We start from the raw sequence: 16,973 nt of genomic DNA on the forward strand, positions 1-16,973 counted from the left end.
GGCAAACTTATTGTTAATAAACTACTGTAAGGTGATGCATTAAAAAATCTGGATCAGTATGATACAGCCACCATGTTGTGACTTTGGTGCTAATTTCTCTGGTGCAAGTCCTTTTGAGTTCCAAATGCCTATGAACCAATTCCCCAATGCCCATTCTTTCTACTCCCACAATATCTTTGTTCACACACTGCACCATGATATTATTAGGTCTTCATTAAGCACCAATGCAATTGTGTAAACACAAACACCAGTGCAAGCCCACAAAACACGTTCCATAGTGAGGTGGCCATTTAGATGTTGTAGACTCAGCACTGCTGTCCAATAGAACTTTCTGTGATGACAGAAATATTCTATTCCTGCGCTTTTGCTTTTTAGTGAGATAGTCAGTAGGCATAGGGAGCTTTTGAGCACTTGAAATGTGGCAAAGGTGACTGAGGTTCTGAATGTTTGTGTACATAATTTTTTTGTGGTTGCTGTTTATAGGAGATAGGGTCTCACTATGTCGGCCAGGCTGGTCTTGAACTCCTGAGCTCAAGCAATCCTCCTGCTTCAGCCTCCCAAAGTTCTAGGATTATAGGCATGAGCCATCGTGTCCCGCCTGTACATAATTTTAACTAATTTAAATAACCACATTTAACAAGTGTCTACCATATTGGACAGCACAGATCTAGAGCAGTGTTTTTCAAACTCTAATGTACATGTGAATCACCTGAGGATCTTGTTAAAATGCAGACTGGAATTCAGTAAGTCTGGTCTGAATCTGTGATTCTGCATTTTTTTTTTTTTTTTTTTTTTTTTAAATAGAGTTTTGTTCTTGTTGCCCAGGCTGGAGTGCAATGACGGGATCTTGGCTTACCACATCCTCCGCCTCCCGGGTTCAAGCGATTCTCCTACCTCAGCCTTGCGAGTAGCTAGGATTACAGGCATGCTCCACCAAGCCCGGCTAATTTTGTATTTTTAGTGGAGACGGGGTTTCTCCATGTTGGTCAGGCTGGTCTCGAACTCCCGACCTCAGGTGATTCGCCTGCCTTGGCCTCCCAAAGTCCTGGAATTACATGCCTGAGCCACCGTGCCTGGCCTGATTCTACATTATTAATTAGCCGCAAGATGTTTCTGGTCTGGGGACCGCATATTGAGAAGCATGTATCTAGACTAGCTACATCCATTTGTTTTAGATTATTACCTGAAAGGAAGTACTGAAAGTAAAAATTCTCACAGAACTCTAGGATTTTCAGGTGACCTCATACCCCAATTTGGGGATCCCGTCCTAGTGTGCTACTGCTATAGCATACACAGTAGCAGGCAGGCATACAGCCAGGAAGGTTCAGGGAGCTTGCCAAGGGCTCACCCTGGAGATGCATGACAAGTTGAGTTTTTCATTGTGCTTTTCATATAGTATTAAAAAGAATCTTATGGTAAAATAAAGACACTTATTTCATCTTTCCCACTCTTTTTATAAAAAAACAAATTAATCTTTCCTTCTTGTAGGTTTTGTATGTGAAGCTGTGTGGGAATGTGAAATACTACCAGTCTCACCATTACAGTACCGTGGTGCCACCTGATGGTAAGCTTTCTTATTTATTTGATTCATATGTTAATTGTTTCCCTTTCTTCCAAATAAAGTCTTACACTATCCCCATCCCACCCCACCCTGATTGGGTTCACTTCCACCTTTTTGTGCTCCCATAATAGAGCTGCTGTCTTTTGTCAAATTCCCACCTCAGCAATCAGAGGAGTTAGAGATGATAAGAAATAGTTGGGTGGGCATGGTGGCCTGTAATCCCAGCACTTTGGGAAGCCAAGGCAGGCACATCCCTTCAACTCAGGAGTTTGGGACCAGCCTGGCCAACAAAGCAAAACCCCATCTCTACAAAAAATACAAAAATTAGCCAGGCGTGGTGGTACATGCCCATAGCCCCAGCTACCCAAGAGGCTGAGGTGGGAAGATGGCTGGAGCCCAGGAAGTAGAGGCTGCGTGAGCCATGATCGTGCCACTCCAGTTTGGGCAACAGAGTGAGAGACCCTGTCTCAAAAAGAAAAAAACAAAAACAAAAACAAGAAATAGTTTCTGTTCTCAAGAAAACTAGAACTTAAGTGTTTACCTGGGAAGACTTTTTTTCTTTTTCTTTTTCATTTAATCAGGGTCTAGCTCTGTCACTCAGGCCGGAGTGCAGTGGCATAATCTTGGCTCACTGCAACTTCTGCTTCCCAGGCTGAAGCCATCGTCCCAGCTCAGCCTCTTAAGTAACTGTAACTACAGGCGTACACCACCATACCAGACTAATTTTTGTATATTTTGTAGAGATGGGGTTTTGCCATGTTGCCCAGACAACTCTCAAACTTCTGGGCTGAGGCAGTCCACCCATCTGAGCCTCCCAAAGTGCTGGGATTACAGGCATGAGGCACCATGCCGGCCACCTGGGAAGACTTTAAGTAGATAATAGTGTGGTACATGCTACACTAAAATGTTATAGAATGGTAGGGAATATGTAAACTGTAGTATAATGAAGGTATTATTGGAGCAATACAAATTTTTATAGGACTTCAGAGGTGTGTGAATTTCATGTTTAAGCATTCCTTCTAGAATTCTTGTATTTTTTTTTTAAGTAAATTTTACCCATTTATTTTTTCTTTTTTTCCTTAACAGAAATAACAGTTAATTATAGACATGGCCTTCCCTTGGTAACACTTACCTTGCCATCTAGAAAAGAACGTTGTCAATTTGTAGTGAAACCAATGTTGTCAACAGTTGGTTCATTCCTTCAGGACCTACAAAATGAAGATAAGGGCATCAAAACTGCAGCCATCTTCACAGCAGGTAGATATGTATATAATTTTACAGCTTTGTCCCAGGGTTTCTGTCTCTTCTGAACTCTTGTTTGGTTCTTTACTTTTCTAGAAGGAAGTACATTGTTTACTTCATTAGATAATAAATGGTTGGTCTTTATTCTTTCATTTTTGTGCATCAACACTATTTAAAAAACTGTTTTGGCCTGGCGTGGTGGCTCATGCCGGTAATCCCAGCACTTTTGGGAAGCCGAGTCAGGCAGATCACCTGAGGTCAGGAGTTTGAGACCAGCCTAACCAACATGGAGAAAACCCTGTCTCTACTAAAAATACAAAATTAGCCACCAGTGGTAGTGCATACCTGTAATCTCGGCTACTTGAGAGGCTGAGGCAGGAGAATCACTTGAACCCAGGAGACAGAGGTTGTAGTGAGCTGTGATCGCACCATTGCACTCCAGCCTGGGCAGCAAGAGCAAAACTCCATCCCAAGAAAAAAACAAAAAACAAAAAAAACTGTTTTACCTTCATTGAATGAAAAATTAACGGAACAAATTTAATGTAAATTTCAGTTACTTATTTTATAAACGTAGCCTTAAAGAATTTTCATGAGAAAATCTTAGTGGCACAGGCATTAGTGTGCAATTCTCAGCAAAATCTGAATAATTAGAAAACAAAGTATAGTTTTAATTATTAAAATAAGCCAGTGAATAATTAAAGTATACAAAACATGTATTCACCACTGTTATAAAGCAATTACAGTCCAGTATATTTTTTGGAAGAATTAGTTCTTAGGAAGAATATACATTTTTTAAAAAACCAGAAGTAAGGCCAGCCATGGTGACTCAAGCCTGTAATCCCAGCACTTTGGGAGGCCAAGGCGGGCGGATCACGAGGTCAGGAGATCGAGACCATCCTGGCTAACACGGTGAAACCCTGTCTCTACTAAAAAATACAAAAAACTAGCCAGGCGAGGTGGCGGGCGCCTGTAGTCCCAGCTACTTGGGAGGCTGAGGCAGGAGAATGGCGTGAACCCGGGAGGCAGAGCTTGCAGTGAGCTGAGATCCGGCCACCACACTCCAGCCTGGCGACAGAGCGAGACTCCGTCTCAAAAAAAAAAAAAAAAAAAAAAAAACCAGAAGTATGTCATCATTTAGACATTTAAACTGTAGAATACAGCTTTTATGTTCTCATAGTCTAAAATGGTCTTAGACCAACTGTTTCTAAATAGAATAAAGAATTATTTACCCTATCCCACTATAGCAGCTGCAAATATAGATAAATTAATTTGCATTATTTTATTATGATATTAAATACTTAGAATAAAATTATTTAAGTTCACGATTACCACTGCAGTTTTGAAAGGGAAATAAACATACTTTTTCCCTATCCAAGTTCCAAATTAATTAAAGGATAGATAGAGAAGTTGGAAAATGGAGATTAATTGATTCATTCAACAAATATTTATTGAGTACCTAATATATGTCAGGCACTGTTCTGTATGCTAGAGGTAGTGCAAAGAACAAAAGGCATAAAAACTCCTGCCCTTATGGAACTTATATTTAGGAGGAGAAAAAAACAAGATAAATTATGTATTATGTTAAGTAATAAATGTTATGAAGAAAAAGCAGAGTGTGGAAGATGTGTGTGGGCAGGAGTGGGCTTGGTAAGATTACATTTGCACAAAGACCTGGGGGAAATGAGGGAGGAAGTCATGTAGAGGGAGGAGAGCTCTGGGCCGCATGCAGCGGCTCACGCCTGTAATCCCAGCACTTTGGGAGGCCGAGGTGGGTGGATCACCTGAGGTCAGGGGTTTGAAACTAGCCTGGCCAACATAGCAAAACCCCTTCTCTGCTAACAATACAAAAATTAGCCAGGTATTGTGTTGCATACCTGTAATCCCAGCTACACTCAGGAGGCAGAGGCAGGAGAATAGCTTGAATATGGGAGGCGGAGGTTGCAGTGGTCCGAGATGGTACCACTGCACTCCAGCCTGGGTAACAGTGAGACTGCATTGAGGTGGAAGCCTACTAGACAGTGGCCGCAAAGGCGGGAGCTGGGAGAAAGGAGGAGTTCTGAGAGCTGGGGAAGGGCAGATCAGGAAACGCTTACTGTAGGTTGTTGTTAGGACTATAGATTTAGCTGGAAAGGGTGCTTTCTTCCTGCTAAAACCTGGATCAGAGAATAAGGTTTTAGCCCTATGGCACAATGGGCTTCCTAATATTTCATCCTTGAACTAGACAGACGTTCCCCCCAGGCACAGGAACGCTGGAATGCCCATGGGCGTTTTCCACAGGAGCAGGGCCCGCCTCTCTGAGCTTCCAGGGGCAGGCAGATGCAAACCTGGAAGTCAGAAGGGGTTGCACTGAGCAGCGCTTGCCTAGTGGTAAGTGCTGAATTAGTATTGAAGTGAATTAAATAAGAGAGGTTAAAACAACGATTGATGTTTACCCTGCTTATTTCTAAAAATAAGGTTAGTAGCTTTGAAACAGCACAAAGAGAATAGAAGTCTTAGAGGAAAGGGACTCTTTGGACTGAGTGCAAACATCCTATGGGGGTTTAAATTGATACCCAAGAATACATGAAAAATTTAACACTGTATCACTAGTGCTTAAAAATGTTTCACGTCAGTCTTTTGCTATTCATACCTTTGTATAAAGGATAATGTAGTATTTCAACTGAGAAATCATATTCAGTGGATGTCTTTTTATAGTAAGATTTTAAGTAGCTGGTTTAAAGTCATTTACATGTAAATTTTTAAATGACACTTGGAAAGATAAAGTGATTGGTGTGTTGCTGATTTTTTTTTTTTTTTTCTTTAAGAGACTCTGTGGGTGGAATTTGCCTGCATTTAATTTGGGCTTGAAAAGAGTGTTCTAAGCTTGTCAAGTTTTGCCCATTGTGTGGGTTGAATTATTTGGCAATTTTTTGGAAAATGATCTCACTGCAACTGATGAACAGCAACCCAAACAGCCAAATTCTAGGAACAGACGCAGGTGCAGACTTGATTTGCAGTCTTCTAGAACAAAAGAACTATAGGGAGGCAGACAGGAGGCAGCAGCCAGTTTCTTTGGAATGTTACTAGTGTTAGTCCTGTCATCACACATATTAATGCAGCTAAAATAGCTCTGGTTGAATGTAACCAAATGAATGCCAGGCCAGGATTTGAAAATACACATCCAGCATTTTCCTGGACCTAATTTCATGTAATTATATGTGAACTATTCTGAAGAGAAAATGATAGAAAAAGAAACCTCTACCCAGCACCAGTTTTTTGCTTATTATTCAGTGAGTTTGCTTTCTTAACACCTGGATTACATTAAAGTTTGGTTCAAAAATATAACAAAAACTAGGCTCTATGAGAAGCTGTGCAAAGCACATTGTGGTTAAATTTTTTTAAGCCTTTTTTTTTCCCTGAAATACTCCTAGGATATTTGAAATTACTTTTAGAATCTCTCCTGCCTCTCTCCCCCTCCACAAAATAAACCATACAATGCAAATTTATTTCTTAGGCATAATTCACGTTCATTATTGTCCTCGCCTCCTTGAGTTTTTGCCTCTTCATTTTTTTCAAGCTTGAAAGGGAGATGAGCCCATGCGGTGATAGCTTGTGGTGAGGTTCAACCGGTTTGAGCCGGTTTCATCCGGTTCGATCCGGTTTCATCCTGGTCTTGTCTTGACCGGTCCATTTTGGACTGGTCTTGTCTGATGTGGTCCGGTTTGGTTCGAACCAGTTTGATCCGGTTCCATCTGGTTTGATCCGGTTCGAACCAGTTTGATCCGGTTTGATCCGGTCTGATCTGGTTTGAACCGGTTTCATCCGGTTTCATCCGGTTTGATCCGGTTTGATCCTGTATGATCCGGTTTGATCCGGCTTGATCCGGTTCGATCCGGTTTCAGCTGGTTTCATCCAGTTCGATCTGGTTTCATCCTGGTCTTGTCTTCACCGGTCCATTTTGGTCTGGTCTTGTCTGATGTGGTCCGGTTTGGTTTGAACTGGTTTGATCTGGTTCCATCCGGTTCGAACCGGTTTGATTCGGTTTGATCCGGTTCGAACCAGTTTGATCCGGCTAGATCCGGTCTGATCCGGTTTCATCCGGTTCGAACCGGTCTGATCTGGTTTGAACCGGTTTGATCCGGTTCAAACCGGTTTCATCTGGTTTGATCCGGTTTGAACTGGTTTCATCCGGTTTGATACGGTTTAAACCGGTTTCATCCGGGTCTTGATCCGGTTTGAACCGGTTTCATCCGGTTTCATCCGGTTTGATCCAGTTTGATCTGGTTCGAACCGGTTTGATCCGGTTCCATCCGGGTTTTGATCTGGTTCATCCGGTTTCATCCGGTCTGATCAGGTTCAAACCAGTTTGATCCGGTCTGATCCGATTTGATCCGGTTTGATCCGGTTTGAACCGGTTTCATCCGGTTTGAACAGGCTTCATCCGGTTTGATCCGGTTTCATCTGGTTTGATCCGGTTTTATCCGGTTTGAACCGGTTTCATCCGGTCTGATCCTGTTTGATCCAGTTCGATCCGGTTTCATCCGGTCTGATCCTGTTCGAACCAGTTTAATCCGGTCTGATCCGGTTTGAACCGGTTTCATCCGGTTTGATCTGGTTCGAACCGGTTTGATCCGGTCTGTTCCGGTTTGAACCGGCTTCATCCGGTTTGATCCATTTCGAACCGGTTTGAACCGGTTTGATCCCCGGTTTGATCCGGTTTGATCCAGTTTGAACTGGTTTGATCCATTTCGAACCGGTTTGATCTGGTTTGAACCGGTTTCATCCGGTTTCATCCGGGTTTTTATCCGGTTTGAACCGGTTTCATCCAGTCTGATCCGGTTTGAACCGGTTTCATCCGGTTTGATCCAGTTCAAACCGGTTTGATCCGGTTTGATCCGGTTTGAACTGGTTTGATCCGGTTTGATCTCCGGTTTGATCCGGTTTGATCCAGTTTGAACTGGTTTGATCCGATCTGATCTGGTTTGAACCGGTTTTATCTGGATGAAACCGGTTCAAACCGGATAAAAACCCGGATGACACCACCGGTTCGAACCCGATGAAACCGGATGAAACTGGTTCAAACCGGATCAGACCGGATCAAACTGGTTCGAACCGGGTGTAACCTGATCAAACCGGATCAAACCAGATGAAAACGGATCAAACCGGATTGAACTGGATGAAACCAGCTCAAACCAGATCAGACCGGATCAAACCAGTTCAAACCGGATCCGACCGGATGAAACCGGTTTGAACCGGATCAAACCAGATGAAACCAGTTCGAACCGGATGAAACCGGATCAAGCCGGATCAAACCGGATGAAGCCGGTTCAAACCCGTTCGAACCGGATCAGACCGGATGAAACCGGTTCAAACCGGATCAGACCGGATGAAACCGGATCAAACCGCATCAAGCCGGTTCAAACCGGATCAAACCGATTCGAACCGGATTGAACCGGATAAACCAGATGAAACCGGTTCAAAAACCGGTTCAAACCAGATGAAACCAGTTCAAACCGGATCAGACCGGATGAAACCGGTTCAAACGGGATCAAAACCCGGATGAAACCAGATCAAACCGGTTCAAACCGGATCAAACCGGATCAAACCAGTTCAAACCGGATGAAACCAGTTAAAACCAGTTCAAACCGGATCAAACCAGATCAAACTGGTTCAAGCCGGATCAAACCGGATGAAACCGGTTCAAACCAGATCAAACCGGTTCAAGCCAGATCAAACCGGTTCAAGCCGGATCAAACCGGATCAAACCGGTTCAAATGAAACCGGTTCAAACCGGATGAAACCAGATCAGACCGGATGAAACCGTTTCGAAACCGGTTCAAACCGGATCAGACCGGATGAAACTGATTCAAACGGGATCAAAACCCGGATGAAACCAGATGAAACCGGTTCAAGCCGGATCAAACCGGATGAAACCGCTTCAAACCGGATCAAACCAGTTCAAACCGGTTCGAACCGGATCAGACCGGATCAAACCAGTTCAAACCGGTTCAAACCACATCAAACCGGTTCGAACCAGATTGAACCGGATGAAACCGGTTCAAACAGGATGAAACTGGTTCAGACCGGATCAACCCGGTTCAAACCGGTTCAAACCGGATGAAACCGGTTCAAACCGGATCAAAAACCAGATGAAACCGGATCAAATCGGTTCAAAGCGCATCAAACCGGATGAAACCGGTTCGAACCCGATGAAACCGGATGAAACTGGTTAAAACCGGATGAGACCGGATCAAACTGGTTCGAACCGGATGTAACCGGATCAAACTGGTTCGAACTGGATGTAACCGGATCAGACCGGATGAGACCGGTTCGAACCGGATTGAACCAGATGAAACAGGTTCAAACCGGATCAGACCGGATCAAACCGGTTCGAACCGGATCCGACTAGATGAAACCGGTTCGAACCGGATCAAGCTGGAGCAAACCGGATGAAACCAGTTCAAACCGGTTCAAACCGGTTTGATCCGGTTTGATCCGGTCTGAACCTGTTTCATCTGGTTCAATCCGGTTCGAACCGGTCTGATCCAGTTCGATCCGGTTTGAACCGGTTTGATCCGGTCTGATCCGGTTTGATCCGGTCTGATCTGGTTTGATCCGGTCTGATCCGGTTTGATCCGGTCTGATCTGGTTTGATCCAGTCTGATCCGGTTTGATCTGGTCTGATCTGGTTTGATCCGGTTACATCCGGTTTGAACCAGTTTGATCCGGTCTGATCCGGTTTTAACCAGTTTCATCCGGTTTCATCGGGTTCGAACCGGTTTCATCCGGTTTGATGCGGTTTGAACCGATTTGATCCGGGTTTTGATCCGGTTTGAACCGGTTTCATCCGGTCTGATGCGGTTTGAACCGGTTTCATCCGGTTGATCCGGTCTGATCCGGTTTGAACCGGTTTCATCCTGTTTGAACCGGTTTCATCCGGTTCAATCTGGTTCGAACTGGTTTGATCCGGTTCGATGTGGTTTGAACCGGTTTGAACTGGTTTGATCCGGTCTGATCCGGTTTGATCCGGTTTGAACCGGTTTCATCCGGTTTGATCCGGCTTGAAGCGGTTTGATCAGGTTTCATCCGGGTTTTGATCCCGTTTGAACCGGTTTCATCCGGTCTGATCCGGTTTGAACCGGTTTCGAAACGGTTTCATTCGGTCTGATCCGGTTTGAACCGGTTTCATCCGGTCTGATCCGATTTGAACCGGTCTAATCCGGTTTGAACCGGTTTCATGTGAACCGGTTTGAACTGGTTCGATCCGGTTTGAACCGGTTTCATCCGGTTTGATCCGGCTGGAACTGGTTTGATTCGGTTTGAACCGGTTTCATCCGGTTTGATCCGGCTTGAACCGGTGAACCGGTTTCATCCGGTCTGATCTGGTTTGAACCGGTCTGATCCGGTTTGAACCGGTTTCATTTGAACCGGTTTGAACCGGTTTGATCCGGCTTGAACCGGTTTGATCCGGCTTGAACCGGTTTCATCCGGGTTTTGATCCCGTTTGAACCGGTTTCATCTGGTTTCATCCGGTCTGAACTGGTCTGATCCGGTTTGATCCGGTTTCATCTGGTTCAATCTGGTTCGAATCGGTTTGATCCGGTTTGAACCGGCTTGATCCGGTTTGATCCGGTTTCATCCGGTTTGCTCCGGTTTGAACTGGTTTGATCCGATCCGATCCGGTTCGAACCGTTTTGAACCGGCTTCATCCGGTTTGATCCGGCTTGATCCGGTTTCATCCGGTTCGAACCGGTTTCATCTGGTTTGATCCGGTTCGAACCGATTTCATCTGGTCGGATCCGGTTTGAACTGGTTTGATCTGGTCTGATCTGGTTTGAACCGGTTTCATCCAGTTCAATCAGGTTTGATCCGGTTTCATCCGGTTTGATCTGGTTTGATCAGGTTACATCCGGTTCAAACCAGTTTGATCCGGTCTGATCCGGTTTGAACCAGTTTCATCCGGTTTCATCGGGTTCGAACCGGTTTCATCCGGTTTGATGTGGTTTGAACTTGTTTGATCCGGTTTTATCCGGTCTGATCCAGTTTGAACCGGTTTCATCCGGTCTGATCTGGTTTGGACCGGTTTCATCCGGTTTGTTCCGGTTCGAACCGGTTTGATCCGGTTTGAACTGGTTTCATCCGGTTTGATCCCGTTCGAACCGGTTTGAACTGGTTTGATACGGTTTGAACCGGTTTCATCCGGTTTGAACCGGGTTGATCCGGTCTGATCCGGTCTGATCCGGTTTGAACCGGTTTCATCCTGTTTGAACCGGTTTCATCCGGTTCAATCTGGTTCGAACCGGTTTGATCCGGTTTGATGCGGTTTGAACTGGTTTCATCCAGGTTTTGATCCCGTTTGAACCGGTTTTATCCGGTCTGATCCGATTTGAACCGGTTTCATCCGGTTTGATCCGGTATGAACCGGTTTGATCCGGTTTGAACTGGTTTGATCCGGTCTGATCCGGTTTGAACTGGTTTCATCTGGTTTGAACCGGTTTCATCCGGTTCAGTCCGGTTCGAATTGAACTGATCCGGTTTGAACCGGTTTCATCCGGTTTGAACGGGTTTCATCCGGTTTGATCCGGTTCGAACCAGTTCGATCCGGTTTGAACGGGTTTCATCCGGTTTGAACCGGTTTCATCCGGTTTGATCTGGTTCGAACCGGTTCGATCCGGTTCGAACCGGTTTCATCCGGTTTGAACGGGTTTCATCCGGTTTGATCCGGTTTGATCCGCTTACATCCGGTTCGAACCAGTTTGATCTGGTCTGATCCGGTTTGATCCGGTTTCATCCGGGTTTTGATCCGGTTTGAACCAGTTTCATCCGGTCTGATCCGGTTTGAACCGGTTTCATCCGGTCTGATCCGGTTTGAACCGGTTTCATCCAGTTTGAACCGGTTTGATCCGGTCCGAACCGTTTTCATCCGGTTTGATTCGGTTCGAACCGGCTTCATCCGGTTTGATCCGGTTTGAAGTGGTTTGATCCGGTCTGATCCGGTTTGAACCGGTTTTATCTGGTTTGAACCGGTTTCATCCAGTTCAATCCGGTTCGAATTGAACCTGTTTGATCCGGTTTGATCCGGTCTGAACCGGTTCGAACTGGTTTGATCCGGTCTGATCCAGTTCGAACCGGTTTCATCCGGTTTGATCCGGTTTGATCCGGTTCGAACCGGTTTGAACTGGTCTGATCCGGTCTGATCCGGTTTGAACCGGTTTCATCCGGTTTGATCCGGCTCGAACCGGTTTGATCCGGTTTGAACCGGCTTCATCCGGTTTGATCCGGTTTGAACTGGTTTGATCCAGTCTGATCCGGTTTGAACCGGTTTCATCCGGTTTGATCCGGTTCGAACCGGTTTCATCCGGTTTCATCCGGTTCGAACCGGTTTGAACCGGCTTCATCCTGGTCCATTTTGGTCTGGTCTTGTCTGATGTGGTCCGGTTTGGTTTGAACCGTTTCGATCCGGTTTCATCAAACCGGGGAGAGAGGCAGGAGCAGAGACCAGGTTAGCCCAGGAACCACCTGATGGGCTCTGCTGCCTACATTCCACCCCACCCCCAACACTGTCACCCAACACTGCTCTGGCCTTGCTGTGAAGGGTTTCCACCTCCCCTGAACCTTTGCATGAGCCTCCGCAGATGCAGTTTCAGCGAGGGTATTACCTGGATTCCAGCACAGCTGACTAGGTGGGAGAGGGAGTGCCTGCCTGTTCCATTTTGTCCAAGGAAATGGGAAGTAGAGCAACAAAGGAGGATTCCCCTCAATGGGAAATGGGTTTGGGTTTGGGGACACCCCCCAAAAAGTAATGTCCGCTGTTAAATTGTACAGGCCTGGGTTAGTAATTTTCTGTGTGTTGGAAAATTGTTCTTACTGTTCTAAAACAAAGACATACTCTTGCATGATGTTTTTCTTTCAGATGGCAACAAGATTTCAGCTTCTACCTTGATGGATATTTTGCTAATGAATGATTTTAAACTTGTCATTAATAAAATAGCATATGATGTACAGTGTCCAAAGAGAGGTAAGAAACACAACTATCCAGCTATTACTATTTTTTTTAGATGCATTCTCACTTGCTCTATTGCCCAGGCTGAAGTACTGTGGCGTCATCATAGCTCACTGTAACCTGAAACTCCTGGGATCAAACAATCCTCCCACCTCAGCCTCCAGAGTAGCTAGGACTGCCCTCATGCACCACCATGCCAGGTTAATTTTTTAAACAGTTTTTAGTGATTGAGTGTCCCTATGTTGCCCAGGCTGGTATCTTCACTTTTACCTTTAGCTGTGAGGTTTTTAGAGGGAGCACAGTTTATGTTAAGAATCTTTTAAATTTATCAGATGACCAAGAAGCCTTTGGAAAACCAGTGTTTAAGCTTTTCAAGCAGGGGTGTAAGTGATCACCTACAGTTGCCTAGCAGGGCTTTTAGTCCCATATACTCTTTTTAGACTTTCAAGATTTTACTTTAGGATCTTAAATGCTTAATCCGATATTATTGGATTAAGAGAGAAGTAGACCTGAAAATCAAGAATTCAAGTATATATGGTTGTATGGCTCTTAAATCTTTTAAAAAAATAAATTGTATTATTTAAAGCAGTTTTAGGTTCAAAGCAAAATCGAGCAGAATGTACAGAGAGTTCCCTTATGCTTTCTGCACCCCACACCCCTTACTATCAATATCCCATACCAGACTGGTTAAAATTGGTGAACACACGAACACATCATTGTCACCCAAAGTCCATAATTTACATTACGGTTTACTCTTGGTGTTGTACATTCTGTGGATTGTGACAAATGTAGAACTACATGTATTCATCATTAATGTATATAATGTAAATAATTATCTTGTTTTAATCTTTCTTAAATGTATATATAGCTTACATTTATTTTAATATTTAACATTAAAAGTGTCTTGGGTCTTTCTTTAGAAGTTTGGTGATGTTTGGTGATGTTTTTATGACCAGAAATATGCGGTAAGAACCTAACTCTTGCTTATATCAGTTAGCCTGTGGTAAAATTGGTTTCCTTATAGTCGTTTCATTTAAAGTTGCAGTTTTCAAGAACCTGACTATGACATTAAGAATTATACAGAATAGGGCCAGGCAAACTCTACCAAACTCTACCAAAATTCAAGGATGCTCAAGGCCTTGATATAAAATGTTATATGTGCATATAACCTACATATTCCCTTCATATACTTTAAATCTCTAGATTACTTATAATACCTAAGACAGTGTAAATGCTGTGTAAATGGTTGTTATACTATATTCTTTTTTCATTCATTTTGTTGTTATTGTATTGTTAATTTTTATTGGATTTTTTTCCCAAATATTTTCAATCCATGGTTGGTTGAGTTCACGTATGCAGAACCCACAAATAAGAAGGGCCGATTGTATAGCCTTTTCAGATTCGCTTCTTTCTTTCTGGTGGAGGTAGGGGCACATGGGAGTAGGACCAGGGACATGAGAGAGCTAGGGAAGAGAAAATAGGATATTTAAGAAAGGGAATACAACAGGGAAAATACTAAACAGTGGGAGAGAGGAGTGAAAAAAAGCGGGAGAGTGGGAAGAAAAAAAGGAGAAAGACAAGAGGGGAAAGAAGAAGGGGGAAAGGAAGAGAGAGGAAAGAGAAGAAAAGGGAGTGATAAGGGAGGAGATAGGAGGCATTAGTAAAGAAGAAAGTGAAGAGGAAGGCCAGATTGGCTTATTTCACTTAGTGATATGCATTTAAGTTTCTTTCATGTGTTTTCAGAGCTTGTTAGCTCATTTGCTTTTAGGGCTGAATAATAGTTCATTATCTGTATGTACCACAGTTTATTCATTCACCTACTGAAAGACATCTGAGATACTTCCAAGTTTTGGCAATTATGAATGAAGCTGCTATAAACACATGTGCAGGTTTTTGTTTGCACATAGATTTTCAAATCATTTGGTTAAATACCCAGGAGCAGGATTGCTGGCACATGTTGTAAGAGTGTTTAGTTTTGTGTAAAACTGTCAAGCTGTCTTCCAAAGTGGCTGTACCATTTTGTGTTCCCACCAGCAGTGAATGAGAATTCCTGTTGCCCCATATCCTTACCAGCAATTGGTGATATCAGTGATTTGGGTATGATTTTCACCATTGTAATAGGTGTGTAGTCATTGTTTTAATTTGCAGTTTCTTAATGACATACGATGTTGAGCATCTCTTCATATGCCTATTTGCCATCTAAGTCTTCTTTGTTGAGGTGTCTTTTCAGATCTTTGCCCATTTTGTGACGAGGTTGTTCATTTTCTTTTGAGTTATTTGTATGTTTGGGATAACAGTCTTCTATCAGGTATGTCTTTTGCAAATATTTTCTCCCAGGCTATGACTTGCTTTCTCATTGTCTTTCACAAGTTGAGGAAATTGCCTTGTGTTCCTGGTTTGCTGAGAGTCTTCATTGTGAATTGGTGTTGGATTTTGTCAAATGCTTTTTCTTCATCTATTGATATGATCATGTGATTTTTCTTCCTTAGTCTGTTGATGTGATGGATTCCATGAATTCATATTCAAATGTTGAGCCTTGCATACCTGGATAAATCCCAGTTAGATGTGGTGTAGCAGTCTTTTTAGACATTGTTGTATTTTATTTGCTATTATTTTGCTGAGGATTTTTGTGTCTATATTCACCAGAGATGTTGGTCTGTGGTTTTGTTTTCTTACAGTGTTTTTGTCTGGTTTTAGTATTAAGGTAATGCTGGCCTCATAGAATGAGTTAGGAAGTATTCCCTCTGCTTCTGTCTTCTGAAAGAGATTGTAGAGAATTAATACAATTTCTTCCTTTGATGTTTGGTAGAATTCACCAAGGAAATCTATCTGGACTTGGTCCTTTCTGTTTTGAAAGTTTATTAGTTATTGGTTCAATTGCTTAATAGGTATAGGCTTATGCAGATTGTCTATTTCTTTTTGTGTGAGTTTTGACAGATTGTGCCTTTTAGAGAATTAATCTATTTTATCTAGGTTATTGAATTTGTGGGCAGAGAGTTGTTCATAGTATTTCTTTATTTTCCTTTTAATGTCCATGGGATCTGTAGTTAAATGCCCTCATTTCATTTCTAACATGAATAACTTGTTGTCTCCCTTGTTTTTCTTGATTAACCTGGCTAGAAGTTTATCAATTTAATTGATTTTTCCCCCAAAGAACTAGCTTTTAACATCATTGATTTTTCTCTATGGATTATCTGTTCTCAATTTCATTGGTTTCTACTCTAATATTTATTATTTCTTTTCTTTTGCTTGCTTTTCATTTCATTTGCTCCTCTTTCTCTAGTTTAAGTATAAGTTTAGATTTTTCAATTTTAGATGTTTATTCTTTCCTATTATATGTATTCAGTGCTATAGATTCCCCTCTGAGCATTGCTTTCAGTGCCTTCCATAAATTTTGATAAGTTGTATTTTCATTTATTTTAAAATATTTTAAATTTATTTCTTGTGATTTCTTCTTTGACCCATGTCTAAGTATTTTGGGATTTTCCAGCTATCTTTGGGTTTTTGATTTTTATTTTAATTCCACTGAGATCCGAAAGCATACATTGTATTTTTCTTTTTTTACATTTACTCATGTGAGTTTTATAGCCTTCAGTGTGATCTCTCTTAATGAGATGTTGCATGTGAACTTGAGAATGTGTATTTTGCTGTTTTTGGATAGTCTATAGATGTCACATTTATCTCAGTTGATTGATGGTGCTATTGAGTTCAACTGTATACCTCCTGATTTTCTGCTCGGCAGATCTGTCCATTTCTAACAGAGGAATGTTGAAGTCTGCAACTGTAAACGTGAATTCATCTGTTTCTTCTTGTAGTTCTATTAGTTTTTGTTTTGCCTCATGTACTTTGATGCTGTGTTAGGAGCATACACATTAAGAATTGTTATGTCTTCTTGGAGAATTGGCCTTTTATTATTATGTAATGTCTCCCTTTACTCCTGGTAGCTTTCCTTGCTCTAATGTCTGTTTTGCCTGAAATTAATATAGCTATTTCAACTTTCTTTTTATTAGTGTTAGCATAGTATATCTTTCTTCATCCCTTTGCTTTTCATCTATATGTATCTTCATATTTAAAGTGGGTTTCTTATAGACAATACATAGTTGGATCTGGTTTTTTGATCCACTCTGACAAGCTCTATCTTTTGATTGGTTCATTTAGGCCATTGACATTCAAATTGATTACTGATAT

The 16,973-nt window shown here is 42.5% G+C and overlaps 1 protein-coding gene across 2 annotated transcripts in view; it reads left to right on the forward strand.

The window, feature by feature from the left end:
• Window positions 1–16,973, forward strand: part of MCUB (mitochondrial calcium uniporter dominant negative subunit beta) — a 112,856-nt gene that overhangs the window by 80,727 nt on the left and 15,156 nt on the right. The window contains exons 1-4 of one of the 2 annotated variants that reach the window (XM_073017538.1): window positions 885–903; window positions 1,489–1,564; window positions 2,648–2,818; window positions 12,696–12,800. In XM_073017538.1, coding sequence (XP_072873639.1) covers window positions 2,737–2,818; window positions 12,696–12,800 — 187 coding nt within the window. In that variant the 5' untranslated portion in view covers window positions 885–903; window positions 1,489–1,564; window positions 2,648–2,736. Of the gene's footprint in view, window positions 1–884; window positions 904–1,488; window positions 1,565–2,647; window positions 2,819–12,695; window positions 12,801–16,973 lie in introns of those variants that run through there. The other variant, XM_007999519.3, reaches the window with a different exon arrangement.

This window comes from Chlorocebus sabaeus, chromosome 7 (assembly GCF_047675955.1).
Source record: "Chlorocebus sabaeus isolate Y175 chromosome 7, mChlSab1.0.hap1, whole genome shotgun sequence".
Lineage (NCBI taxonomy): Eukaryota > Metazoa > Chordata > Mammalia > Primates > Cercopithecidae > Chlorocebus > Chlorocebus sabaeus.